Source organism: Arachis ipaensis, chromosome B1 (genome assembly GCF_059453495.1).
Source record: "Arachis ipaensis isolate K30076 ecotype BB chromosome B1, ASM5945349v1, whole genome shotgun sequence".
Taxonomy (NCBI): Eukaryota; Viridiplantae; Streptophyta; class Magnoliopsida; order Fabales; family Fabaceae; genus Arachis; species Arachis ipaensis.
In genome coordinates this window covers 13369613-13396128 of record NC_142436.1, presented here as the reverse complement: position 1 = coordinate 13396128, position 26516 = coordinate 13369613, and the positions used below count along the sequence as shown (strand labels likewise).

Sequence of the window (26516 nt, the reverse complement as noted above, 5' to 3'; positions counted from 1 at the left end):
TACTTTTATATTAGCAAGAATTGTTTCATGAATTTTTCGCCAAAATGTTTACAAAACATCACCATATTTTGCATCCTTGAATCAACAATTTCCACACAGAGTCACACAGTAACTATAATTTGCACCCATTAGTAAATATAATTTAGACGCATCTTATTTTATTTCTAACTTCCTATTATGATTCCACCATTGACGTGGAAGAGGGTTTGGCAGTAAATTGTATCAACTGATTTGCAAATAAGTGATTTGTTAATATAAATATTACATTAGTCCAAACTAAGGGGGGCAAAAGAGCATGTCCACTCCACTCTTGCTATTGAGGTGATCTTAAATTTTTTATGCGTTCTGTAAACGAGTTGGCAAATCAAGTCCGTCAATTCTATTTTTTTTAAATTATTAAATATTAAAAAATATATAATTTCATAAACATTTCAATAAATTTATAATTTTTAAAGACATAAAAAAATTATAATTTTTAAATTTATAAATACTAAAATTTTTATAATTTTAAATATTTAATAAGTATAATCATTAACTAAATTTTTAAAAATAAAATAATAAAATTAACATTGTCTAAAGTAAAATAAACATTGTTTAAAATATATAATTAAATATTGTTCAAATTTTTAATCAATCAAATATAGTCCAAACACTAAATTATAACTTAAAGTAAAACGAACAAATATTTCAAATACAAATATAAAAATAACATTCCAATTCAATTATCATTTTAAAGGCAAAAACTTGCTCTGTCCTACCGAAACGCGCCAAAATCCGTCAATTAGGCGGTGCCAATTAGACTGTCTTTTTTATTATAGTGGTTTCAAATTTTTAGTCTAACCCGCCTTTTTTTTCCCGAGTTACGCGAGCTGACCCGGCGAGTTCGACCCGTTTGCCGTCGTAGTCCAAACACACAAATGTAGGTTATAAAAATAAGTTGATTATACCCAGATAAGAATGTCAATTTGGTACGACTACACTTAAGTATATCTTCACATATCACTTGTGTACTCATGAAATCAACTTCATCTACTTGTATCTTTTCAAACCCAGGATGTGGAGTAAGAGTCCAAAATAGTTAAGTTTGTATGCCAATCTGAGAAATTCTAGCTTGAACTTGCTCCAAGGAGGGTATCTTGGCTCAATTTCAAGGCATAGGCTTCTATGCATTACTGCTTTTTCATGGCTGAATGTGTCAAAAGAATACTTCCCATGGTACCTTCCAAAACCACTTTGCCCAACACCTCCAAATGGTAGTGTATCACATAAAAACTGCACATACATGTAAATAACTAAATATACGTTTATGAGTTTGTCTAAACATTTAATTTAGAAAAATTTATGAGATCGATTAGCACCATTTTAAACTTAAAAACTAAGGTGCACACACATGACCTAAAATTGAAATGAACCCTACTACGTAACCGAAAAATGCAAATTAAGATAGAGAATTACTTGAACCATTGTGTCATTAAATGTGACACTCCCTGAGGAAGTTTCTGTAAGAATCCTTCTCTTTAAAGTCTCATCTTTGGTGAAGGCATAAATGGCAAGCGGTTTTGGCCTCGAATTGATAAACTCGATACTTTCCCCAATTTTATTCACCTGTCCATATGATATTATCATAAATTATTATCATATTTTTGAACATATTTTTCTCTGCATTTTAGTTATACCAAATATACTTATGTATCTGTTGTGTCTTCCAAACACTACTGAAGTTACTCTTAGTTCTCACCGTGATTATGGGAAGCAATGGACCAAAAATTTCTTCAGTCATTACGTCAGCATCTAACGGAGGATCAAGTAAGATTGTGGGCTCAATGAACCTGAAAAGGTAGAAAGAAACTAATGAATTGAACCAACTTACCTAATCTATTCATGGAACTACTACATAGATTGGAACAGAGGAGGAGACTGCTATTACAGGTGTTTTTCTTCTACCGAGCCACCATGAACAATGGAAGCTGCAACAAGAGGATCTTTAAGAAGATTGCAGAGTCTCGTGAAGTTCTGCTTGTTTACTATTCTGGAAATCACCTTTGACTCTAATGGGTTGTCCCCATAAAATCTTCTAACTATCTTCTTTAACAATTCTACCTAGAATTTAACAAAAACATTGTTATTATATTTCTGGTAGAAATATAACCATTCATATATATTAATGTAAATAAAAACTTCAACAAATTTTTTGTATATAAATATATTTATTTAACTTATTTTAAATGTGTATTTTATATTTCAACGTATATTTTATGAAATGCAATACATCTTTAAAGCAGTAAGAAGTTATTTCAGAATAAATGGCAGTTACCAAATGAGAAGAGACTTTCTCCTCAACAAGCACATAGTCTATCCCAATGCATGCCTGTCCGCTGCAAGGTCCCCATTTCCCTCCTACGATTCTTTTCACCGCCAACTTGATCGATGCCATTCCCACAAATTAAAAAATGTAAACAAAAGCCATGTTAATCTATATACACAACTTGCATAACAATGAGATGAAAGGAAGTACCTTAAAATCTGAAGGATTAGTCAGTGAATCAAGAATAGCTGGGCATTTTCCACCCAGCTCTAAAGTAACCGGAGTCAAGTTCTTTGCTGCGGCCGACATCACAAACCTTGCTACCCGTGGACTTCCTGGATACGTCGAAAGCGAAAGATGAGTCAACTATGTTAGGTGGCCACCAAAATCAATTTTGTATAGAGTTGTCAAACATAAATCATGTTGCCACAAACTCACTTATATCCAAAATTAATTTTATAAAATCACTTATTCATACTTCAGTTTAACAAAAGTCAATCCAAACACACATATAATGGTTGATTTGGTGGCTATTTTTGATATGCACATATTATTTTTAAACATGAATATGTATAATGTAAGAAATTAAATTACTCTTGGACATGCTCTGATCAATTACAGTTTAATTAAAGTGTATGTGATTGCGGACGATATTGTTAACTAACAATTTATTTACAGTTCTACACTGCTGCCATCCTGCCAATGAAGGCAAAATTATTACACTTTCATGGTTAATTAGAATGAGAATAGTTGTCAGTGGCATTCAATCATATATTTGTATACGCAAGATTCTCTTCAATAGGAAATTTCAATCCAAAAAAATAAATTAACAAATTAACAGGTATTTTTTGTATTTAAATTAAATTCTGTTTGAAATTTAACTTTAAAAATAAGTTTAAATAAATCTTTTAGAAATGTTGTAGGGCCAAATATTTTTAGTTAACAAGTCCAACGGAATTCTGTTATAGGTATATATTCATGCTGCCGTATAAAATTTTATTCAACTATGTTAGGTATACATTAAAATTAGCCACTAGTATAAAATATATATTAAAAATAAGTTAAATTATGTAATTATACATAAATATATGGTAACTGATTTTAATAACTGATTTTGATGTGCAAATAACATTCTTGAACTTTATCAGCTAGCCAATCTTATATATTGACACAATTTAATATAAGAAAAGCACCAAGCAAAAGGCATTATATTACTCAACATACATGATTAAATATCTCTATGCGTAATAATTAAACGAAGTTGAGTGTTACCGAAAAGAATAAGGTACCAGTGAAGAATATTTTGTCCCATTTCTGTAGCAGAAGTTGTTGAGAAACGGCTGCACCTCCCTCAATGACCCTGATAGCATTAGAGTCCAAGTAGCGAGGAATCGTGTTTGCAAGAAATGAAGAGCATGCTGGAGCTTGCTCTGAAGGTTTTATTACAACAACGTTTCCAGCAGCTATGGCACCGATTAGTGGATCCAATGCCAGCACTGCATTCACGCATACTCAAATTAATAACCACTTGCTTGAAGAATATATGGCACAAAATTAAAACTTTCACTAGATATCTTTAATTATGATCTATGATATTCTTTTTTAAATTTTGTAAATACCAATTGTAAGAAATAAATAACTCATGGGCACATTAAGTGCCTCTATAGATATCTGTTGAGTTTAGAAATAATAATTATTGATGATGACAAATATATATGTATTTAGTTGGGTTAAATTCTAAAAGTTAGTTTAATTTGATAGAAATTTTATGACTAGGGGTGTGTGTGAGTGTGCTTGTATGACCAAAAAAAAAAAAAAAAGAACAAAGCTTGTTGCTGCTGCTGCTGGAGATTTACCGATCCGAGTGAAGCAAATCAAAGTTAAAGGTAATTCACTTTTTGTTGGTACGAAAACCTTTCATCAAATAAGCATAGAAGGAAAAAGTCAAAAAATGAAACTAAAAACAAAATCAAAACGTTGATTTGGTTTAAAAGAAAAGTGTTAAAGTTATGATTATCAAAATGTGTAAACAAAATAGTTCTTTGAAATTACTATGAACTGTTGCAACAATTCAAAAAAGGAGAAGAAAAAAAGTTATTTTTATTCAAATCAAAATGAAGGGTAAAAGGATGAAAAACTTGAAGCCAAAGTTTAAGATCAAGGGTGCTGATCTTGCAAGTACTTAGAAGACATCATCAACTCCAAAGACCACCAGTAAGGACAGCAAGAACAACTCAAGTATCCATGATCCTGCTTTTGTAACACCGCGCCACTTCGAGTTTTAGAAGTATTACCCTTATACAAAAGGAAGTAATTGGCCAATAGTTAAAGCTAAGGAGTGAGAACCGAATTTCTGAGTTTTTCATAACTTTTAAACTACTTTCATTTCCTCCTTCATATTATTACTTTGAATATTTTTTGTGATATCATGGCTTGCATCACTTGCCAACCACTCCACCATTCTTGTCTTCGGATATTGTTTTATTATGCATGCGTGGCTTAGAGAAAGTTGCTTTGCCTATAAATAGAGTAAAATTGGAAGCTTAATACACACCAAAAAAACACAAAGCAATAAGCTACAAAGCATCTCTCCAAAAGCTTTCGTGCGTGTGTGTGTGTGTTTTTTTGTTTTGTTTTGTGAGTGAGCTCTCTTGTAAAATAGTGAGTGTAATATTTTAGAGAGTGTAATAAAATTTTGAGTATTGTGAGTGATACACATTAGAATTTGATAATACTCTATTGGTACTCACTAGATACTACTAATAATAGTAAAAGATTGTCTCACTTTGATACACTATATTGTAATTATCTTTTAATATAGTGGATATTTTCGGAGTGTTGGCCCATAGTTTTTGCCCTGTTCATTAAGGAAATTTTTTTTTTTGTTAAAATATTGATGTTACTCTCTCTATTCCTTAACCTATTTTGTTGGCATATTAATCCCGTCACTTTTTACATAAAATTATTTGGCTTGTTTTTTGCTCTGACTCTGTTTTATTCCTAACAAGTGGAGCCACTTGGTTTTAAGGGGAAGGTTTAATTCTTCGTATGCTTTGTGGTTGTAGCTTTGTCTGAACTTTTACATCAAAAAAATAATTTGAACTTGATATAAAATGTCAGTCAAAAAATTTAAAGTGGAGAAATTTGACAGTTCCAATGATTTCCAGTTATAAAAACTAAAGGTGCAAGTTTTGCTAGATCAGCAAGGTATAACGAAGGCGTTTGATGAAATAACAAAACTGTTGAAAATATTGTTTGATGATAAAAAGGCAGATACAATGACAAAAGCAAGAAGTACAATCTATTTATGCATGACAGACAACGTGTTGCAAGAGGTAATGAATGAAAAAATTGCTCATTTATTGTGGAAGGCTTTAGATAAAAAATATTCTGTCAAGACCTTATCCAACAAGTTGTACTAAAGGAAGATGTTGTATACATTTTGTTGAGTTTGAAAAACTTCAAATTGTTATGATGATCAAACATTATAATTACAAAATTATTAATTTGATTTTTGATTCAAATTGGCTGTTTAATAATTTTGTTGGTGTGTAGATTTTTGTTGGACCAAAGTCACATAAGCCTAAATTGATATATGATTTAATTTGTTTGGTGACAATTTGGATCATTCAGGTCTCTGAGTTTTGAATTAAAGAAAAGCCCAAAACCTTAGGCCTATTCTTGTTGAAATAAATTGTTGAAGAAAGTGGCCCAAGGGTGCCATACATTGATCACAAAACAAAGGGTTCAATTTTGTTGAAGCATGGTTCGGTTAACCATTTGATTTGGTGGAATCTAAATTTTAATTAAATTAAATAAATGCATTGGTAACAAGAAAGAGAAAATTCAAAATTGATTTGATGGAAATTAAAGCTTTCACACGTTACTATGCAGAGGAGAATGGGAGTGGAAAATTAATTCATTTTAAATCCATTCATTATTTCCATTGATAGCTTTTCTCTCATCTCTCTCCTCTCTCTTCTCAATCGGTCATGTCTAGCAGGAAAAGAGGATTGAAGCAAGCTATCAGAAAAAGAAGCAGAGAAGCTATGAACAAGCAAGAGGCTAAAGTGATGATGGCCTTAGCAAAAAGAATATCCAAGGGATGGTGTGGCTGAGATCTTTTCCACTTAAGGCAAGATGTGGTGAAGAAGCTTCAAGATCTCTATGCCTAAAGTAGTAGCAATCCGATTCGGTTAGAGAAGAAGATCTCTAAGGTGAAGCTCGTTTCCACTTTTGTTCATCCATTACAGAAGGTAGCTACTGTAGCTACGTGGAGGTAGAAGCAAAAAATGGAACAGAAGGAGCTGTCAAGGATCAAGAGTTCATCATGGGTCAGAAATCCTTCTTGGAGACCAAGTCAAGATGGAAGGCTCAGATTGATGAAGCTTGATGAGAAGGGATGAGAGAGAGGTAATTGCATGTTGGTTTTGCTTTCGGTTTCTCTCTCTCTTCTCTCTGTCCGAACCGATTTTGGTGTTGAAGAAGAAGAAGGTGGCTTGGTTCAACCGGTTTAACTTTGGAAGCTTCCCCTTCTATAATAAGGGTGAACGGCCAAGGCTTGAGACAAGGAGAGTAAGCACAGAGTTCTCATAGCTACCCAAGCTTACAGAAGTTCTTCTCCTTCAATGTATTTTATTTTGTAATTCTTTTCTTTAGTTTTGTCTGTCTAAGTCTCATGGTAAAAAAAGTAAACAATGTAAGGTTTGTAAGAAAAAGCCAGTGAGAGAAAAAAGTCAGAGTGTACAAAATTAAAGAAAAATCCATAGGTGTCCTAGAGGTCCTTTGTACATCTATGTGTTGTGTATCATGATTCTGTGGGAATCCCCTTGCAAGTTGGGTTAGCACTTAGCAGTTGAAAGCTTGGTAGGTGACCAAGTCAAGTTCAGTGTTGGGTATAGATTCTGGACTTGTCCCGGATAGGAAAGGGTAGTTCCTAGGGAAGAATTGGTGTCTGTAATCAGTTGATTATAGTGAAATTCTATCATTGTTGTGATGGAGACTGGACGTAGGCTGCATTGCACTTAGCAGATGAACCAGGATACTTCTTGGTGTGATTCTCTCTCTCTCTCTCTACTCCATTTCTATTTCTGTTGCAAAGGAGACAAAATTGAAGAATATCTCCTGACTGGTTACGAGACAAAAAGAAAATATCTCTTGTCTGGTTATGAGACAAAATGCAGAAAAATCTCCTGAAGCTAATTTGAAAGGCAGAAAGTGATACTCAGAAAAGGGGCTAAGATTCAACCCTCCTTTCTCTTAGCCACTAATTACCATCAATTGGTATCAGAGCTTGGTCTCAAAGAGATCAAGCTTTGCAGCTTGGAGAAAAGATCCTAATAGCAGATAACAGTGGCTCAAATTTGGTTGCCTATACTCTGACAGAAGGGCAGTCAAGCAACAAACCACCATACTTCAATGGAAAGAACTACAGTTACTGGAAAGAAAGGATGAAGATATTTGTTCAGTCTGTAGATTACAGACTCTGGAAGATAATCTTGGAAGGTCCATAGTTTCCAGCAGTTACGAGTGCAAAAGGTGTGGTTTCACTCAAAGGCGAAGCCGATTGGAATGAGGAAGACAGAAAGAAAGTAGAGCTCAACGCTAAAGTTGTCAACTTGCTAAATTGTGCAGTCAGCTTCGAGAAATACCGACGGGTATCAAGATGCACAACAGCAAAGAAAATCTAGGACAAACTACAAATCACTCATGAAGGCACAACCCTAGTGAAGAAGACCAGAATAGACATGCTGAACAGAGAATATGAAATGTTCTCAATGAAGGAAGGAGAAACGATAGATGAGTTGTTCGAAAGATTCAATTTTATCATCACTGGCTTGGATGCTATGGGAATTACATATCCTGAATCTATGCTTGTGAGGAGAATTTTGAGATGTCTCACGAAAGAGTGGGAAAAAAAAGCAACGTGATAGCTGAAAGTAGCAATATTGATAATATTACATATGATGATTTGAGAGGAAATTTGCTTGCTTTTGAAAACACTTATTTAAAAAAAGACACAAAAAAGAAAGGAATTGCTCTCAAATCCGTTTCTGAACCTCTGAATGATGAATCCAGTGATAACTCATCTGAAAATGATTTTGTTTTGTTTGCTAAGAAATTCAAGAAAATGGTGAAGCTGAAGGAAAGAAACCGAGGAAGCAGCTCAAGGAAACCAAAGAAGGATCTCAGTAAAATGATCTGCTACAACTGCAAAGAGGTTGGGCACTTCAAATTCGATTGCCCTAAATTAAAGAAGGAGGATAAGCCAAAGAAGGGAAAGAAGAAAGGACTGATGGCCTCTTGGGAAGACTTGGAAAACGACTCAGATGAATATGAAGAATCAGAAACCAAGTCTCAAACTTGCCTCATGGCAGATCACGTAGAGCAGGTTTGCCTAGCATCCAAGAGAAAAGACAACATGTGGTATATGGACAGTGGGTACTCTATGCATATGACCGAAAAGGCAACGTTCTTCATCAAGCTTGATGAGTATGATGGAGGGTTTGTCACTTTCGGTGATAATGAAAAAGGAAAAATAGTAGCCATATGTAAAGTGGGTAAGAGTTTTTCTTCTTTTATAAATGATGTTTTACTTGTTGATGGTTTGAAACACAACCTTCTAAGCATTAGCTAATTATGTGATCTTGGTTATGAGGTTATCTTTAGAAAATTGGATTGCTTAGTTGTTTGTGAAAAATCCGGTGATATCTTGTTTGAAGCAAAAAGATGTAATAATGTGTATGAATTGACTCTTGAGGATCTAAAAGATAAAAAAGAAACATGTTTCACTTCTCTTGAATCTGAAAAATGGCTTTGGCATAAGAAATTGGGTCATGCAAGCATGTACCAAATTTCTAAACTTGTAAAGAAAAACTTGGTTAGAGGAATTCCCAACATTAAATTTGATAAAGATATTACTTGTGATGCTTGTCAATTAGGCAAACAAGTAAAATCTTCTAAAAGATGGAATTTTCACTAAGAGACCATTAGAAATGTTGCATATTGATCTTTTTGGTCCAATAAGGACTCAAAGTTTGGGAGGTAAATACTATGATTTGGTGGTGGTAGATGACTACTCTAGATTCAGTTGGGTTCTCTTCCTAGCTCATAAGAATGATGCTTTTCATGCTTTTTCCACTCTTTGCAAAAAGATTCAAAATGAAAAGGATTTGAAAATAGCCCATTTGAGAAGTGATCACGGAAAAGAATTTGAAAATGAAGATTTTAAAAAATTCTATAATGATTTTGGTATTGCACATAACTTCTCATGTCCTAGAACTCCTCAACAAAATGGGGTAGTTGAAAGAAGGAATAGAAGCCTTCAAGAACTGACTAGGACAATGCTTTTGTGAAAATGATGTACCAAAATTTTTGTGGGCTGAAGCTGTAAATACAGCTTGTTATATTTTGAATAGAACCATCATTCGAAAAGGTTTAAAGAAAACTCCATATGAGCTTTGGAAAGGAACCCCTCCTAATATTAAGTATTTCCATGTTTTTGGATGCAAATGTTTTGTTCTTAACAATAAAGAAAATCTTGGAAAATTTGATCCAAAATCCTATAAAGGAATGTTTGTTGGATACTCCACCACTAGCAAAGCGTATAGAATTTACCTCAAGGAACATAGAACCATAGAAAAATCCATACATGTATCCTTTTGTGATTCTCACTCCATTCCTAGTGCTGTGATAGAAGATGATGCAGGTTGTGATGCTGATGTAAACCAAGAAGCTAATCAAGTTGATCCCAAGACCGTTTCAGCTGCTGAACCAGACTGTCCAGAAACGTCTCGTCAGAATGAAGGAGACATTTCTGTTTTGTCTCCTGAACAAGCCAGAGAACCCAGAACAGTGCAGTCAACTGAAATTCATCAAGGCAAAACCATCCCTCAAAGGCCACGAGAATAGAAGTTTCTGAAGGGTTACCCTCACGATTTTATCATTGGTGATCCTTCCCAAGGCGTGACCACTAGATCCTCAACAAGAAGTAAGTCGACCAAAGCAATGTTGCTTTCTTGTCCCAATTGGAGCCTCTCAATGTGAAACAAGCCCTTGAAGACTCCTCATGGGTTAAAGTCATGGAAGAGAAGCTTGCTCAATTTGAAAAGAATGAGGTTTGGACACTTGTACCCAATCCTAATGGTAAGAAGGTAACCGGTACAAAGTGGATTTTCAAAAATAAATTGGGTGAGGATGGTAGTGTTGTTCGTAACAAGGCTAGATTAGTGGCTCAAGGTTACGATCAAGAGGAAGGGATTGATTTTGATGAGTCTTTTGCTCCGGTAGCAAGAATGAAGGCAATTAGATTGCTTCTTGCCTATGCTGCCCATAAAGGTTTTAAGATGTTCCAAATGGATGTCAAATGTGCTTTCCTTAATGGCTTTATAGATAGAGAAGTATTTGTGGCTCAACCCCCTGGTTTTGAAAGAAAAGAATTTTCAAATCATGTTTTTAAACTTTCAAAGGCTCTTTATGGTCTAAGGTAAGCTCCAAGAGCTTGGTATGATAGGCTTAGTGCCTTCTTGTTGGAAAATCATTTTCAAAGGGGAACCACTGATACAACTTTATTTATAAAAGCATCTAATGATGATATTCTACTTGTTCAAGTTTATGTGGATGACATAGTGTTTGGTTCGGCCAATAAAACCTTGTGTGAAGAGTTTGGAAAACTTATGACTAGTGAGTTTGAAATGAGTTTGATGGGTGAATTAACCTTTTTTCTTGGTCTTCAAATCAAACAAACTCCTAGTGGTATTTTTATTCACCAAGGTAAATATGCAAAATAATTAATCAAGAAATTTGGCCTTAAAATTTCCAAACCTATGGGAACACCTATGCATCCAAACACTAAACTTGATAAGGATGAAAGTGGAAAAAATGTGGATGAAACACGATATAGAAGAATGATTGGCTCACTTATGTATCTTACATCCTCTAGACCAGATATTGTCCAAAGTGTGTGTGTATGTTCAAGATTTCAGTCTCATCCAAAAGAATCTCATCTTTCAGCTGTTAAGAGAATCATTAGATACATTAAGGGAACATGTGATTTTGGCTTATGATATTCTAAATCTGATGAGTTTTGTGCAATAGGGTTTTGTGATGCAGATTATGCGGGTGATTGAGTGGATAGAAGAAGCATATCCGGAATGTGTTGCTTCCTTGGCATCTCACTCAACATGTGGTCAAGTAAGAAGTAAGCCACTGTTGCACTATCCACGGCTGAAGTTGAATACATATCTGTTGCAGCGTGTTGTTCTCAATTAATTTGGTTAAAAACTCAATTGGAGGATTATAAATTGAAAATCAATAATATTCCTTTATTTTGTGATAATATGAGTGCAATAAATATTTTTAAAAATCTTGTTCTTCACTCTAGAACTAAGCACATAGAGGTTAGATATCATTTTATTAGAGAACATGTGCAAAAATGTACTATTGATATTCAATTTGTGAAATCCGAAGAACAACTGGCTGACATATTCACTAAACCTTTGTGTGAAGATAGGTTCTGTTCGTTAAGGAACAGTTTGGGAATGTTAGAGTTGACTTTTGTTGAAGAATTGTGATTTTAATGCTTCTGTTGGTTTTTGTCTCGTAGGTAACAGTGAGACAAAACTGGGACATGATGAACCAGCCATGAAATAGGGGTAGACTGAATAATGATGTCGTTGAACTTAAGCCCAACCTAACTTTTTTGGACCCACTTCATGACTCTGACCCATATTCATTTTTTATTAAAATATTATGAGGTTATCACATCATATCTTTGGAGAGGGAGTTCATGTCAAATCAATATCTTCTCACTTACTCTCTCCCATTCAAGAAAAAGATCTTTCAGTTACTTTTTAATTTCAAATTTTCCTTGATTGATAACCGCTTCATTAATGCCCATTATTTTAAATGATCCTCTCTCCACTCTGCATTTAATGCGGTTATAACATCTCTCCACCTTCCAATCAATTCGGCCATCTCTTCATCTTCCCTTCTTCATATTCTCTCATCATGAAAAAGAAGTTGGCTCTTAGAAGAAGCAACCGAACCCCCTCTGCCAAAAATCCTTCATCTGCTCCTCAAACTCACACCCATATTCATATACACTCATCCTCTTCTCCCTCTTCTCACTCAACCGGCTCTATGAGAAGGAAGGTAATTGCTCAAAGAACCTCTTCACGCAAGAAGACTGGAAAAGAAAAGGAACCTATGGCCGAAGAAGAAGATGCATCTCTGTCCTCTCCACCACCTTCACCTCCACAGCGCTCAACTCCCCATCCTTCTGGCCGAACTGCTTCCTCTCAACGTCCGAAGCGCTACATCCTCCACAACACTCGGGAGCCACCAAACTTGGACTCACTAGACTTTAAAAATAAGTTTAGTAAGAATCATTCTCACTTTGATCCTACTCGGTTCTCATCCTGTGCTGCATTTGAGTTCCATTCTCAAGTTTTAGTGAACCGCCATTTGTGTGCCTCATATATTGTCAATCTGGAGAAACTGTCTGATAAGGATATTGATTTTTCTACACTCTTTGATAAACTCAAATGGACTCCTCTGTTTAAGATTCACAAGCCGGTCTACCCAAATCTGGTTTGCGAGTTTTATATGAATATGATGTACCATGATGGAGCCTTACATTCTTATGTCAAAAAGGTGCATCTAACTTTGAACAGAGAGACTGTTAGTGCTGCCTTAGGGTATGAAGATGAAGGTGCAAGAGCATATATGTCCAGCAAATGAGACTCTCAGGTTGGGATTTCTCTTCAGACTGCTTTGTCTCGGGTTTGTGAGAATTTTTCAGCTTTTGATGGAACTACTCTAACACACAAGGCTCTCAACCCTGTGAGAGCGCTACTTCACCGCATCATCAACCACATTCTGATGCCCCAGAGCGGTTCCTATCAAAGAGTAACTGTCTGTGATACTTTGATTTTTTTGCTATTCTTAATTCTGCTTCTATCTCTTTTGCTTATCTCATGGTGCGACACATGTGGGATTGTGTTCGCAGTGATAAGAAGGCTAATTTGTTTTATGGTATTTTTATGACCTGCATTTTTGAATACTTTAATGTTGATTTAATCAATGAGCCTGTAGAAAATAAGGTTTCTACCATAAAGGGAGGCGAGATTCTTGAGTCAATGAAAGGAAAAAAGGAAAAAAGCTCAATGGAATCTGATAATGAAAGTGAATATCACCCCTCTAAATCTTCCAAAATATCCGAATCTGTCAAAGATGTGTTGAATGAGTTCTCTCATATGTCCAATTTGATGATCAAATCTTCCAAGGAGGCCAGGAAACAAGCATGTGAAAACGAGAAAACTTGGACTAAGTGTAATGAGAGAATCAATTTGCTGCTCAAAAGCCTGGAAAAAGACATGGCTGATTCGGATGAAGAAGATGATTCCCTTGGCTCAGATATCAATCTTTTCGATGCTTGATGTGCTCTTTGCTACTCACACTTTTGAACTCTGTCCTTTTAATTGTTCTTTTGTTTTAGTGTCTTGTGAACTGTTGGATAACTATACTCGGCTACTTTGAACTCTTTTGTTTTGTTTAATCAAATATTCTGCATTTTAGCATGTTGTTTTTCATCTATTTTGCAGGTCCCCATTGATGACAAAAGGAGGAGGAATTAAAAAGAAAAAATATGGTTGAAATCTATTGAGCTGAAATCTGTTGAAACTTGTGTTTTTATCTGTTGAGCTGAAATTAGTTGAAACCTGTGTTTTTGTTTCTAATGATTATTGGTTCATGCTCTAAGGTTAAAAGGAGGTTATGTGATCTGATTTCGACGTTATCCTGCTCTGTTTTTTGTGTATGCTCTGATACCTATTGCAAATTCTTGCTCTGATACTTATTGCCAATTTTTTATGAAGCTTTGTTTTTTATAACTGAATATGAAAAAATGCTTCATTGAGCCTGAATTATAGTTTTGTTTGGCAAGAGATTGTTTTTTAACATGTTGATATAAGTATGTTGAGTCTTGGTTATTTATTGCAATGAACTCTGAAAAGTACTCAGGCATATTTTGTTTTATTTTGTGAGCAACAAGTTGTCTGACAGATAACAAATCAAGTTTTGATTATCATTATATAGTTGCTCAAAAATCAAATTGATCAACATGCTCAAAATGTTCCATATGTTGAATATATTAAATATTTTTTTGGAACTGTTTTTAAAGCATGTTTTGAGCATGTTTCAGGTAATGCTTCCACTGGAAAAATTGTACGCATTAAGGGGGAGGTATATGACAAATGCAAAGGGGGAGGATTCAAAACATTCAAGGGAGTACTTTTAATCCTTAACCTCTTTTCATTTTTAATAATGTTTGTCATCAAGGGGGAGATTGTTGAGTTTGGAAAACTTCAAATTGTTATGATGATCAAACATTATTAAAAATATTAATTACAAAATTATTAATTTGATTTTTTATTCAAATTGGCTGTTTAATAATTTTGTTGGTGTGCAGATTTTTGTTGGACCAAAGTCACATAAGCCTAAATTGATGTATGATTTAATTTGTTTGGTGACAATTTGGATCATTTAGGTCTCTGAGTTTTGAATTAAAGAAAAGCCCAAAACCTCAGGCCCATTCTTGTTGAAATAAATTGTTGAAGAAAGTGGCCCAAGGGTGCCATACGTTGATCACAAAATAAAGGGGTTCAACTTTGTTGAAGCATGGTTCAGTTAACCATTTGATTTGGTGGAATACAAATTTTAATTAAATTAAATGAATGCATTGGTAACAGAAAAGAGAAAATTCAAAATTGATTTGATAAAAATTAAAGCTTTCACACGTTACTATGCATAGGAGAATGGGAGTGGAAAATTAATTCATTTTAAATCCATTCATTATTTCCATTGATAGCTTTTCTCTCTTCTCTCTCCTCTCTCTTCTCAATCGGTCATGTCTAGAAGGAAAAGAGGATTGAAGCAAGCTATCAGAAGAAGAAGCAGAGAAGCTATGAACAAGCAAGAGGCTAAGGTGATGATGGCCTTAGTAAAAAGAAGATCCAAGGCATGGTGTGGCTGAGATCTTTTCTACTTAAGGCAAGATGTGGTGAAGAAGTTTCAAGATCTCCATGCCTAAAGTAGTAGCAATCCGATTCGGTCAGAGAAGAAGATCTCTAAGGTGAAGCTCGTTTCCACTTTTGTTCATCCATTACAGAAGGTAGCTACTGTAGCTACGTGGAGGTAGAAGCAAAAATGAAACAGAAGGAGCTGTCAAGGATCAAGAGTTCATCAAGGATCAGAAATCCTTCTTGGAGACCAAGTCAAGATGGAAGGCTCAGATTGTTGAAGCTTGATGAGAAGGGATGAGAGATAGGTAATTGCATGTTGGTTTTGCTTTCGGTTTCTCTCTCTTTTCTCTCTGTCCGAACCGGTTTTGGTATTGAAGAAGAAGAAGGTGGCTTGGTTCAACCGGTTTCAACTTTGGAAGCTTCTCTTCTATAATAAGGGTGAACGGCCAAGGCTTGAGACAAGGAGAGTAAGCACAGAGTTCTCATAGCTACCCAAGCTTACAAAAGTTTTTCTCCTTCAATGTATTTTATTTTGTAACTCTTTTCTTTAGTTTTGTCTGTCTGAGTCTCATGGTAAAAAAGGCAAACAGTGTGAGGTTTGTAAGAAAAAGCCAATGAGAGGAAAAAGATAGAGTGTACAAAATTAAAGAAAAAGCCATAGGTGTCCTAGTGGTCCGTTGTACATCTATGTGTTGTGTATCATGATTCTGTGGGAATCCCCTTACAAGTTGGGTTAGCACTTAGCAGTTGAAAGCTTGGTAGGTGACCAAGTCAAGTTCAGTGTTGGGTATAGATTCTGGACTTGTCTCGGATAGGAAAGAGTAATTCCTAGGGAAGAATTGGTCTCTGTAATCAGTTGATTATAGTGAAATTCCATCATTATTGTGATGGAGACTGGACGTAGGCTGCATTGCACTTAGCAGCTGAACTAGGATACTTCTTGGTGTGATTCTCTCTCTCTCTTCTACTCTATTTCTGTTTCTATTTCAAAGGAGACAAAATTGAAAAATATCTCCTGACTGGTTACGAGACAAAAAGAAATTGTCTCTTATCTGGTTATGAGTCAAAACGCAGAAAAATCTCTTGAAGCTATTTTTAAAGGCAGAAAGTGATACTCAGAAAAAGGGGCTAAGATTCAACCCCCCTTCTCTTAGCCACTGATTACCATCACATTTAATTATTCAGGAGATAAATCTGCGAGAGTTCACATAGATGACTTTAATCGAATGATATCCGGTGTTGCTGCAGCTAGAATAAATGTCGAAGATGTTGATCAAGCTATGACCTTGTTGATGTCACTTACTCCATCATATGATCATTTCTATGATATCATGTTATATGGTAGATTTGAAATCACAGTGCAAAATGTTAAAGATGCACTATTGACAAAAGAGCATCAGAAGTTAGTATCTGGATCCACTGTAGACAATCCTGCTGATGGGTTGTTCATGATGAGAGGTCGCAGTCAAGAAAGAGGGTTCACAAGTTCAAGCAAGAGTAGATCGAAGTCAAAGTCTCGAAAGCAAAAATCTATAAAGTGCTTCCATTGTCACCAATTAGGACACATTAGAAGAAATTGTCCACAAAAAAAAAGAGAAATAAGAAAATTCTGCCAGCATAATAATTGATGGTTCTGAAGATAGTGATATTGGTTCTACTCTAACCATATTCACTAATAACTATGGAGACGAGTGGATCTTGGATTCTGGTGCATCATCTCATATGACACCTAGCTAAGATATTTTCATTTCTTACGAAAATAGGGACAGAAGTGTCTGACTAGGAGACAATAAATTAATTTCAGTGGTAGGTGAAGGACAAGCCAGAATCAAATCAAATGACGGTACCAGTATATTGCTCCATGCATGGCACGTACTAGAACTGGGCAAAAATATGATTTCATTGAGCACCAAATTTAAAAATGGTTACAAATTTATAGGCGAGGGAGACTTTTTGAAGGTATTCAAAGGTTTGATGGTAGTGATGGAAGGAAAGTTACACGAAGGGATCTACATATTGCAGAAAAGCACAGTAAGCAGAAGTGATGTTGTGCTATCCTCTAAAAAAAATGATAATGATGCTACACGATTGTGGCACATGAGGCTTGGTCACATGAGTAAAAAAGAAATGTCCATACTTGCGAACAGAGACTTGTTAAAAGGCTTGAAGAATTACAAACTTGGTTTATGTGAAAACTGTGTCTTTAGAAAATAGAAACAAATAAAGTTTAGCACGAGAAAGCACAATAGCAAAGGGATATTAGAGTACATCCACTCAGATGTGTGGGTCCTGCTCCTGTCAACTCTCTAGATGGAGCTCGCTATTTTCTCACTCTAATTGATGATTATTCTAGAAAAGTCTGGGTCTATTTCCTGAATAAAAAATATAAAGTGTTTGAAAGATTCAAGCAATGGAAAGTCATGGTAGAGTTCTGCAGAGATAATGGTATAGTGAGGCATCATACTGTACTAGGAACACCACAGCAAAACGGAGTTGCAGAACGAATGAATAGAACACTTCTAGAGCGTACACAATGCATGTGAATCAATACTAGGTATCTTAAATCATTTTAGGTTGAGGTGGTCAATACAGTTGCAAACCTGATTAATTGATCTCCATCAACTGTAATTGATCTATAAATTTGACAAGAGATATGGTCTGGTCGACCCGTTAATTATTCTGGGTGCCCTGCATATGCCCATGTGAGTGATAGTAATCTTGAGGCGAGAGCAAAAATGTGCATATTTCTAGAGTATGCATAAGGGGTGAAAGGCTATAGACTGTGCTGTACAGAAAAGATAGGTTCACCCAAAATCATTATTAGCAGAGATGTCACTTTTTGACGAAATAACAATGATAAATCAGAAGCTAAAATTTAAAATAGATGAAGCAAAAACAAATCATGGTGTCTAGAAGCAGGTGGAGCTAGAAGTTAACAATGGTAAGATAAAGTAAAAAGAAGGAATTCATCCCAACACTTTAGGCACTACTCAACCTGAAGAAGAAAGAGTAGATGAATCCAATGATAGAGTTACTGATGAAGAAACCAGAGAAGTAGAACCATATAGTATTGCTATTGGCAGAGAGAAGCGACAAGTTCAGAAGCCAAAAAGATATCAAGATTAATCTTCTTGTGCATTTGACTCAGTGGAGGCACATCCTATAGCTTTTGCATTGGCTATGGCAGATGATGTGGTAGGAAATAAACCAAACTCCTATCGTAAAGCAATTCATAGCATGGAGTCAAAATAGTGGCTAGCTGCAATGAAAGAGGAGATTGTGTCTCTTCATAAAAATTAGACATGGGAGGTAGTAGAACTTTTGGAGGGAAAAAGAGTAATTGAATACAAATGGGTCTTCAAAAGAAAGGAAGGAATTCTTGGAGTTGAACCCCCAAGATTCAAGGCAAGACTGGTAGCAAAGGTCTTTACTCAAAAGGAGGGTATCGACTTCAACGAAGTATTCTCCCCTGTTGCAAAGAATAGCTCTATTCGAGTCCTATTAGCGACTGTAAGTACGTTTGACTTAGAGCCAGAGCAACTTGATGTAAAAACTGTGTTCTTATATGGTGAGCTAGAGGAAACGATTTACATGAGTCAACCAGAAGGATTTACTGATCCTGAGAAGAAAGACCATGTTTGTTTGCTGAAGAAGTTATTGTATGGCATGAAGCAGTCCCCAAGGCAATGAAATAAGAGGTTTATAATCAGTATTGGTTACAACAACAAATATGATAATTGCATATACTTTAAGGAGCTTTCAGATGGTTTAAGAATTTATCTGTTAATATATGTCGATAATATGCTAATAGCAGCTAACAGTAAAACTAAAATTAGCATGTTGAAAACTCAATTTGAAAAGGAATTTGAGATGAAGGACTTAGGCACAGTAAGAAAAATTTTGGGAATGAAAATTCATAGGGAGAGGCATCATAGCAGACTATGGTTGAAGCAATAAAATTATGTTAGTGCTACAATGCTTCAATATGGATTAGGCTAAACCAGTCGGTACTCTATTAGCTAATAACTTTAAGCTATCTTCAAAGGATTGTCTGAAAACTGAGAAGGACCTGGAGCACATGTCTCATATACCATACTCTAGTACTGTTGGCAGTCTCATGTATGCTATAGTATGCACTAGACCAAATTTTCACAAGTTATAAGTGTAGTAAGTAGGTTTATGAGCAATCCTGAAAAGGTGCACTGGAAAGCTGTGAAATGGATTATGCAGTACTTGAAAGGTTTTATTGATGTGTGTTTGATGTTTGAAGGTGAAAAATAAGGAGTTGTTAGCTATGTTGATTCTGATTATGATGGTGACCTGGATAAAAGGAGGTCGTTGACAGGCTATATCTTTACAGTCTTTGCATGTACTATTAGCTGGAAGACGATACTACAATCTACGATTGCATTATCGACAACTGAAGCCGAATATATGGCATTGACTGAGGTTGTTAAAGAAAGTATTTGGTTGCGAGGTCTTTTGGATAGCCTTGGGTTGAATTCAAATGTACCAACTGTACATTATGATAGTCAAAGTGCTATATATTCACTTGGCTAAGAATCCGGTTTATCATAAAAGTACTAAGTAAATTGATGGTCGACTTCACTTTGTTAGAGAAAGTATTGACAGTAGTATTGTTACAATTCCGAAGATAGCCACAACTGACAATCTAGCCAACATGATGATCTAACCGTTGTCGATTGACAAATTTAAGCATTGCTTGAATTTGATCAATATTTGCAAAAATTGATTATTATAAATGCAAGCCAAGGTGAAAAATTGTGCTGTCATAGCTTGCATCACTTGCCAACCACTCCAACATTCTTGTCTTCGAATGTTACTCTATTATATGTGGTTTAGAGAAGTTTGCTTTGCCTATAAATAGAGTAGAATTGGAAGCTTAATACACACCAAGAAAACACAAAGCAATAAGCTAAGAAGCATCTCTTCAAAAGCTTCATGTGTGTTTTTGGTTTTGTAAGTGAATTCTCTTGTAAAATAGTGAGCATAATATTATAGAGAGTATATGATAAAATTTTGAATGTTGTGAGTGATATATATTAAAGTTTGATAATACTCTTCTAGTACTCACTAGATACTATTAATAGGAGTAAAAGAGTATCTCATAGTGATACACTATATTATAACTATCTTTTAATACAGTAGATATTTTTGAAATGTTGGCCCATGATTTTTACCCTATTTATTAAGGGGATTTTTTTACGTTAAAATATTAGTATTACTCTCTCTGTTCCTTGACCTATTTTATTGGCATATTAATTCCGTTACTCTCTACATAAAATTATTTGATTCATTTTCGCTCCGACTCTATCTTATCTCTAACAATTTTCTTCTCAGTTTATCTTTCTTTATTTTTCATAATAAAAGGCATTAAGTGAGACATTTGAAAAAATTATGAGAGAAAAAGCAAAGAAAGTTAAACTTGGAGAAAAAACTATTAAATATGTCAATATTTTTTTATGTATTTTCTATTTTATGTCATGATCTTGAGAGGTTTTCCTTGTTAAGTTGGGTGAGTATTTATTGTTTAGAGTCTAAGTTAGAGAGTCTAAGTTTGTGATTCTTTGATAGGATTAAAAAGAATCTTAAAAAATTGGTGTTTGTAATATTTAAAAAATTAAAGATAGTAAAAATTTTACCATAATTATGATGAAGACTTAATATAAGTCACATACTCACATTACACATAATGACTGAATCAGAATATATAGTAGTGCAAACTTTTCTTCTCTATTCTATTTTATTCTGTTTGTTATCAGACAAAATCATTTTGTCTCATGCATAATTGATAAACTAGACTCAACTGCAGCTCCTTTTCAAATTTTATTTGGCATCAAAATTTAAAAATCTAAAAAATGCAACACTAGATTCAACACTTTCTCTAGGTCATTGAAAACTTTTAATTTCTTATACTGATTTTATAGTATAGTCTAGTTGACCTTTAATAATTAATATGTATAATATATAAGAAAATAACACTTTCCTGTTTTACAAAATATCTAAATAATATTTTTCTATCTTCTATTTTTAAAATATATACTCCTCTTTTTTGTAAGAGTTAAATAACATACAATTTGATTTGTTTGACTAAAATGCTCTTTAATAATTATTTTTATATAAATTAATAATAATTATTTTTATGTATAAATATTTATCTAAAATATATATTGCACGAATTTTCGACGCAAACTTTGGGTAAAAAAAAAAAGTTAAATTCTAAAATAAAACTACAAAAAGTAAAAGATTATATAAAAAAAAACAATAAAACTCAATATAAAAAGGGAGAAATAATTATTTTATTGTTTCAAAAATAAATATAATAATATAAAATATATACTTATTACTATTGTAATAGTTTTTATTTATTTTTGGTATTTTAACTTGTTATAAAAATATTTAATTTAAATTTTTATATATTTCATGATTAGTGAAAATATTAAACATAATTAAAACTCATTACATTAATAGTAATATATTTTATATTATTAACATTATTATAGTAGTAAAAATAATAATATAAAATATATTTATTATAATGTATTTTATTTATTTTTAATTTTTTATCATTAATTATGAAATATATAAAAAAATTTAGATTAAATATTTTTGTAAAAAGTTAAAATATTTTATATTATGTAATAGTAATAATAATATATTTATGGCTAAAGTAATAACTTTTATTTATTTTTAATATTTTATCATTAATTATAAAATATATAAAAACTTAAATTAAATATTTTGCAACAAGTTAAAATATTAAAATAAATTAAATTTATTATAATAATAAATATAAATTTTATATTATTATTACTAATATATATAATTATAATAATGATTATTAAAGAATATTTTAATTAAATGAATTAAAATGTATGTTATTTAACTCTTACAAAATATTACTAGATCTATGTTTGAGTTTAAATTTTATCTTTAAATTAGAGAGATAGAGATATAAAAGCACATAAAAAGATGCAAAATGAATGTTTTCGTCTCTATTTTTAGATTATAAAAGAAAAATAAAAGTTCTTGTTTGATATCTACAACATAAAAATTTGGTAACTCAGTAATTTTTTTTTTCGTGTTCAGAGTCAAATAAACAAGTAATTTATATTTATTATCTCTGTATTCTATCTCAAATATAAAACCTAAATGCATGCTAAGAGAATTTGCAAACAAAGGAAGGGTTATGGTTTTAATTTTTTTTTTTTGAAACAATAAATTACCAATTGTTTCGGTTCACGCTTCACACACACAAATTAAAAATGATAAACACTTAATGATAATCTATCATTTTAATTCGAAAAGTGAGTGAAAACTAACAATAGTATATCAAATATACAAAAAAAAAAAAAAAATCAATTTAGATAATTTTTAAAAAAATTTAATCCTTTTATTTTTAAATAAGTCTTACTGTAAGTGCGTGCATATTTTTGTCAAAATATATTTTTTCCTAAACCTACGTTTATTTACAAACACATGACATTTAATTTAGATATAGATACAGAAATACAAAATTATATTTGAAAAATGATATATAAATTATTTTGGGACACGAATTAATATATTTTGTGTATTTTTTATCAAAATAAAATAAAGATAATAGACGAAGACACACTTTATTTTTTTATTTTTTTATTGTCACTATCAATTTTTTGTAATTACATTTTTTATAATTCTATTTTTCTTTCTAAATTGTGTGAAAAAAAATAAAGATAAGTTGAGCTTTTTATTATTTATTCTATCTTATATTCAATTTATTATTAAATAAAATATAAAAATATATTTTTTTATTTTTTTGTCATATTTTCAGTGTCAAAATTAGCAAACACAATCTAAATAAAATTCTAAAATAAAAGAGATAATTATTAAAAAAAATCTTTAAAAAAATCGAATAGAAAATATAAATTTTTTGACCTTAAAAATACTATTTATTAGCTAATTCCTAAAAATAAAACTAACAGGAGAGACAGAGAGAGAACGAATGAAGAAAAAAAATATGCATGGTGCCAATATTAGATTAAAAGTTGGAAAGTTATATTAGATAGAATCTGAAATTTTGACACTCACTGATTGGGAAGTTCCAAGAAGAAAATATGAGAACCACACCTAGTGGTTCTGCCAATACTTCTCCTTTTGCTGGGAAGAAAAGCAAAGGTATATCACTCTGCAACCTCCAACCAACACACACAAATATTAATACCTCATAAATGCATCAAATATATATGGTGAATGCCATGATGTCTAAAAAGTGGTACTTATTTACTAAAAAGAGCTAAAAATTATTATTTAATTTAAAAGATATAAGAATAAATAATTTTAAAAAAAATTAAAACTTACTACAAAAAATAAATTAGACAAAATTTAGACAAAAATTCGTAAGCACCATAAAATTGGCCAATATATATATAGTTCGTCCCTTTATATACATCATATACTTCTTTATAAACCACTATATTTCTCTTCTGGATCGTCGTCGGTAATTTACAACTTATTTTCATCGCTAAAGTGTACTCTCTCCTTTGTTTAAAATTTGTTAAAAAATTTAAAAATATTTTTAAATTTTATTTTATTTTAATTTATTCTAAATATTTTTTATTTACACAAAATATACTTCTGATAATTAATTTTTTAAAAAATTTAGAATAAATTCAATTATAATTTCACAACCTTTAACACAAGTCAAATATAAAATTGTCACTAGTTCTTAATTGTCATATATTAATGCTAAATTGATTTTAAACTTCTTAAAAATTTAATTATAAAATATATTTGATATAGATAAAATTTTTTAGAAACAATTAAAATAAAATAAACTTAAAAATATTTTAAAATTTTTTAATAAATTTTAAAAACAAAAAATATATCTTATAAAGTTATAGAGCTTGCTAGCATAGCACTCAGATAGCATTATTAAGAAATAAATATAATAAGAACCTGCCTTTTTAGGGGCCATCCATTTCTCAACGCAGCTCAAGGAATAGGTGGCTGATTTCCCAATCGCACCAATCTACAGAAGGAATAATAATCAATGACCAATAGAAATTAAAACAAAGGAACGGAAAGAATCCATAACTACTACTGCAATCACAAACGAATCATTATCTGCTGTAAAGTGAATATATAAAAATACTTAGAAACATTTTTAAGTGTTTTAGACTTTCAGTGATTTTAATTACTAATTTCAATTATATACCTGAAACATTGGTTCATTGAACTGTTTTACGATAAAAATCTTTTACTGAATTTTTTTTAATATAAAATTTCAAAAAATATAAAAAACATTTGACTAACTACCCTGTCTTTTATATTTTTTTTCCTCTTGTTTTTAAAAGTAGTTATCGAACTCAAAAACGTTAAACTTAAATAGCAAAAATAAGCCGTAAAACTTGATAATAAATTCATCAATTTATTAATTAACCTCATCGCGGAAAGCTTCAACAGGATGCTTCCCAAGATCTTGGTAAAGAGATTCAGATATGGCATCTTCATTCTTGTGAACAAGATCAAGAAGAGCTGTGAGCTGGTTCTTCCTCCATGTAACGCTTCTTGTGCTTCCACTTCTGAAATATTGCCTCAACTCTCTCACGCTTTCTTCTAAAAATTCCCCGTTAATTTCCATTATTGCCACTTAGCCACTCTCCTCAATATGACAAACAACCACTAGAACTAACTCTTACTTCTTTTCTTCACTTCCTTTCTATTTATGTTTCTCTTTTCTTTTCTTTTCATTTTTTTATTTATTTTCTTCCTCTCAACGGCAACCGAGAATTTCTTTTGGTGGGGCTGGCCTCATAAATGACATTGTTGATGCAATCACCTAACGGATCGACCTCGTATTCAAGAGAGAAAGTCTCAACTAGTAGGGTGATGCATTATATTTAATGTGCATTTTAAGACTAGTTATACTTGGTTTGTTTGATATAATTATATAAATAAGAAAAGGTGGTCTTATAAGCAACTTATTAGGGATTTAAATCTCAACATGTGGATGTGGATGCAGTAATAGTAAATCTTTAAATGGAGTTCAGATCTGCGATAGAAAAAAGATAAATTGATATTACAATATTATATCAGGATTTTTATAAAAAAATATTTTATAATTCATTTATTATTAGAAAATTAATATATAACAATTGAAAAGAGAAAAATGAACTCCAACCAAACGAAACAAGTATTAATTCATCGCGGATTTAGTTTTATTTAGAAATGGCAAGAGGTTAACAGGACCTGCGAAATTTCTATGGGAATGGAGACCTGCTCTCACAAATAAATAAGAACAGGAGTGGAGATTGAGATACTTGCCTCACGAAAATCTGCAAAAATTTCATGAAAAAAAAGTTACTTACATGTTTTTATATATATAAGTTATGTAAGTAACTCTAATTCATTTTATTTTAATTTATATGTTGAAAATTTTATGTCTATATTATTATGTTAAAATTATGTTTGATTTGATATATTTAGTTGAATTATATAAGATTTTATTATAGTTGTGTTAATTATTTTTAAAAAAATTAAAATTTAATAATATCCAATTATCCATAGATATCTGCGGGCCACAGAAAGAAATAAACGGGGACCTGTAGTGGGATGGGCAGGGATGGAGGACGGGGGGTCTTCGCTCCTATGGAGACTCATTGCCATCCCTAGTTCCATCTAAGTGTTTGCCGTTGATTCTATGCACAAGTTATGATTCGAATCATTGACACTTACTTAAGCAGACTAGTGAACTAACAACTAGTGGTTATATACATACATACATATTTAATTCTGGTATGATTTCTAAATAAAATAGGGAGACTTTTCTTAATCAATTCTGTTGCAGCATCCATTCCTTTCTATCATATGCAGGTATCTTATTTTCTAAATTGGGTTTGCGATAAATTGTCTTCTATGATGAGACAGTTCCTTTGGAAGGGTCAAGTTGATGGCGGAGGTCTTTCTCTTGTTAATTGGAGGAATGGTGGTCACTCCAAAGAAATTTGGTAGCCTGTGTGTTAGAGATCCTGCATATACTAATATATCTTTACTTGGTAAACTGGTTTGGCAATTTTTTTATTGTCAGGACAAGTCTTGGGTTGCTCTATTGAGGGCGAAATATCTGAAGAATGAGGGAGTTTTAGATGGCCCTGTTCCTTACAACGTTTCTCATGTTTGGAAGAATA

The 26516-nt window shown here is 32.6% G+C and overlaps 1 protein-coding gene across 1 annotated transcript; it reads right to left on the bottom strand.

The window, feature by feature from the left end:
• Window positions 1–624: 624 nt before the first annotated feature.
• On the bottom strand, window positions 625–25249 carry ALDH3F1 (aldehyde dehydrogenase 3F1). The gene is made up of 10 exons (XM_088501038.1): window positions 24770–25249; window positions 24290–24358; window positions 23419–23515; window positions 3595–3801; window positions 2516–2640; window positions 2315–2419; window positions 1928–2100; window positions 1739–1829; window positions 1456–1605; window positions 625–1272 (listed from the first exon to the last, which is right to left on the bottom strand). The coding sequence occupies exons 1-10, from the start codon at window positions 24968–24970 to the stop codon at window positions 1030–1032; spliced, it is 1461 nt and encodes a 486-aa protein (XP_088357164.1). The 5' UTR covers window positions 24971–25249; the 3' UTR covers window positions 625–1029.
• Window positions 25250–26516: the final 1267 nt, after the last annotated feature.

Bases quoted from the DNA above. Each gene is read 5' to 3' on its own strand.
- ALDH3F1 (XM_088501038.1), bottom strand. From the start codon at position 24,970: ATGGAAATTAACGGGGAATTTTTAGAAGAAAGCGTGAGAGAGTTGAGG. The intron at 2,420-2,515 runs GTACTTCCTTTC...GCATCGATCAAG, and splicing joins CTAATCCTTCAGATTTTAAG to TTGGCGGTGAAAAGAATCGT. The intron at 1,273-1,455 runs GTAATTCTCTAT...ATGTATGTGCAG, and splicing joins TTAATGACACAATGGTTCAA to TTTTTATGTGATACACTACC.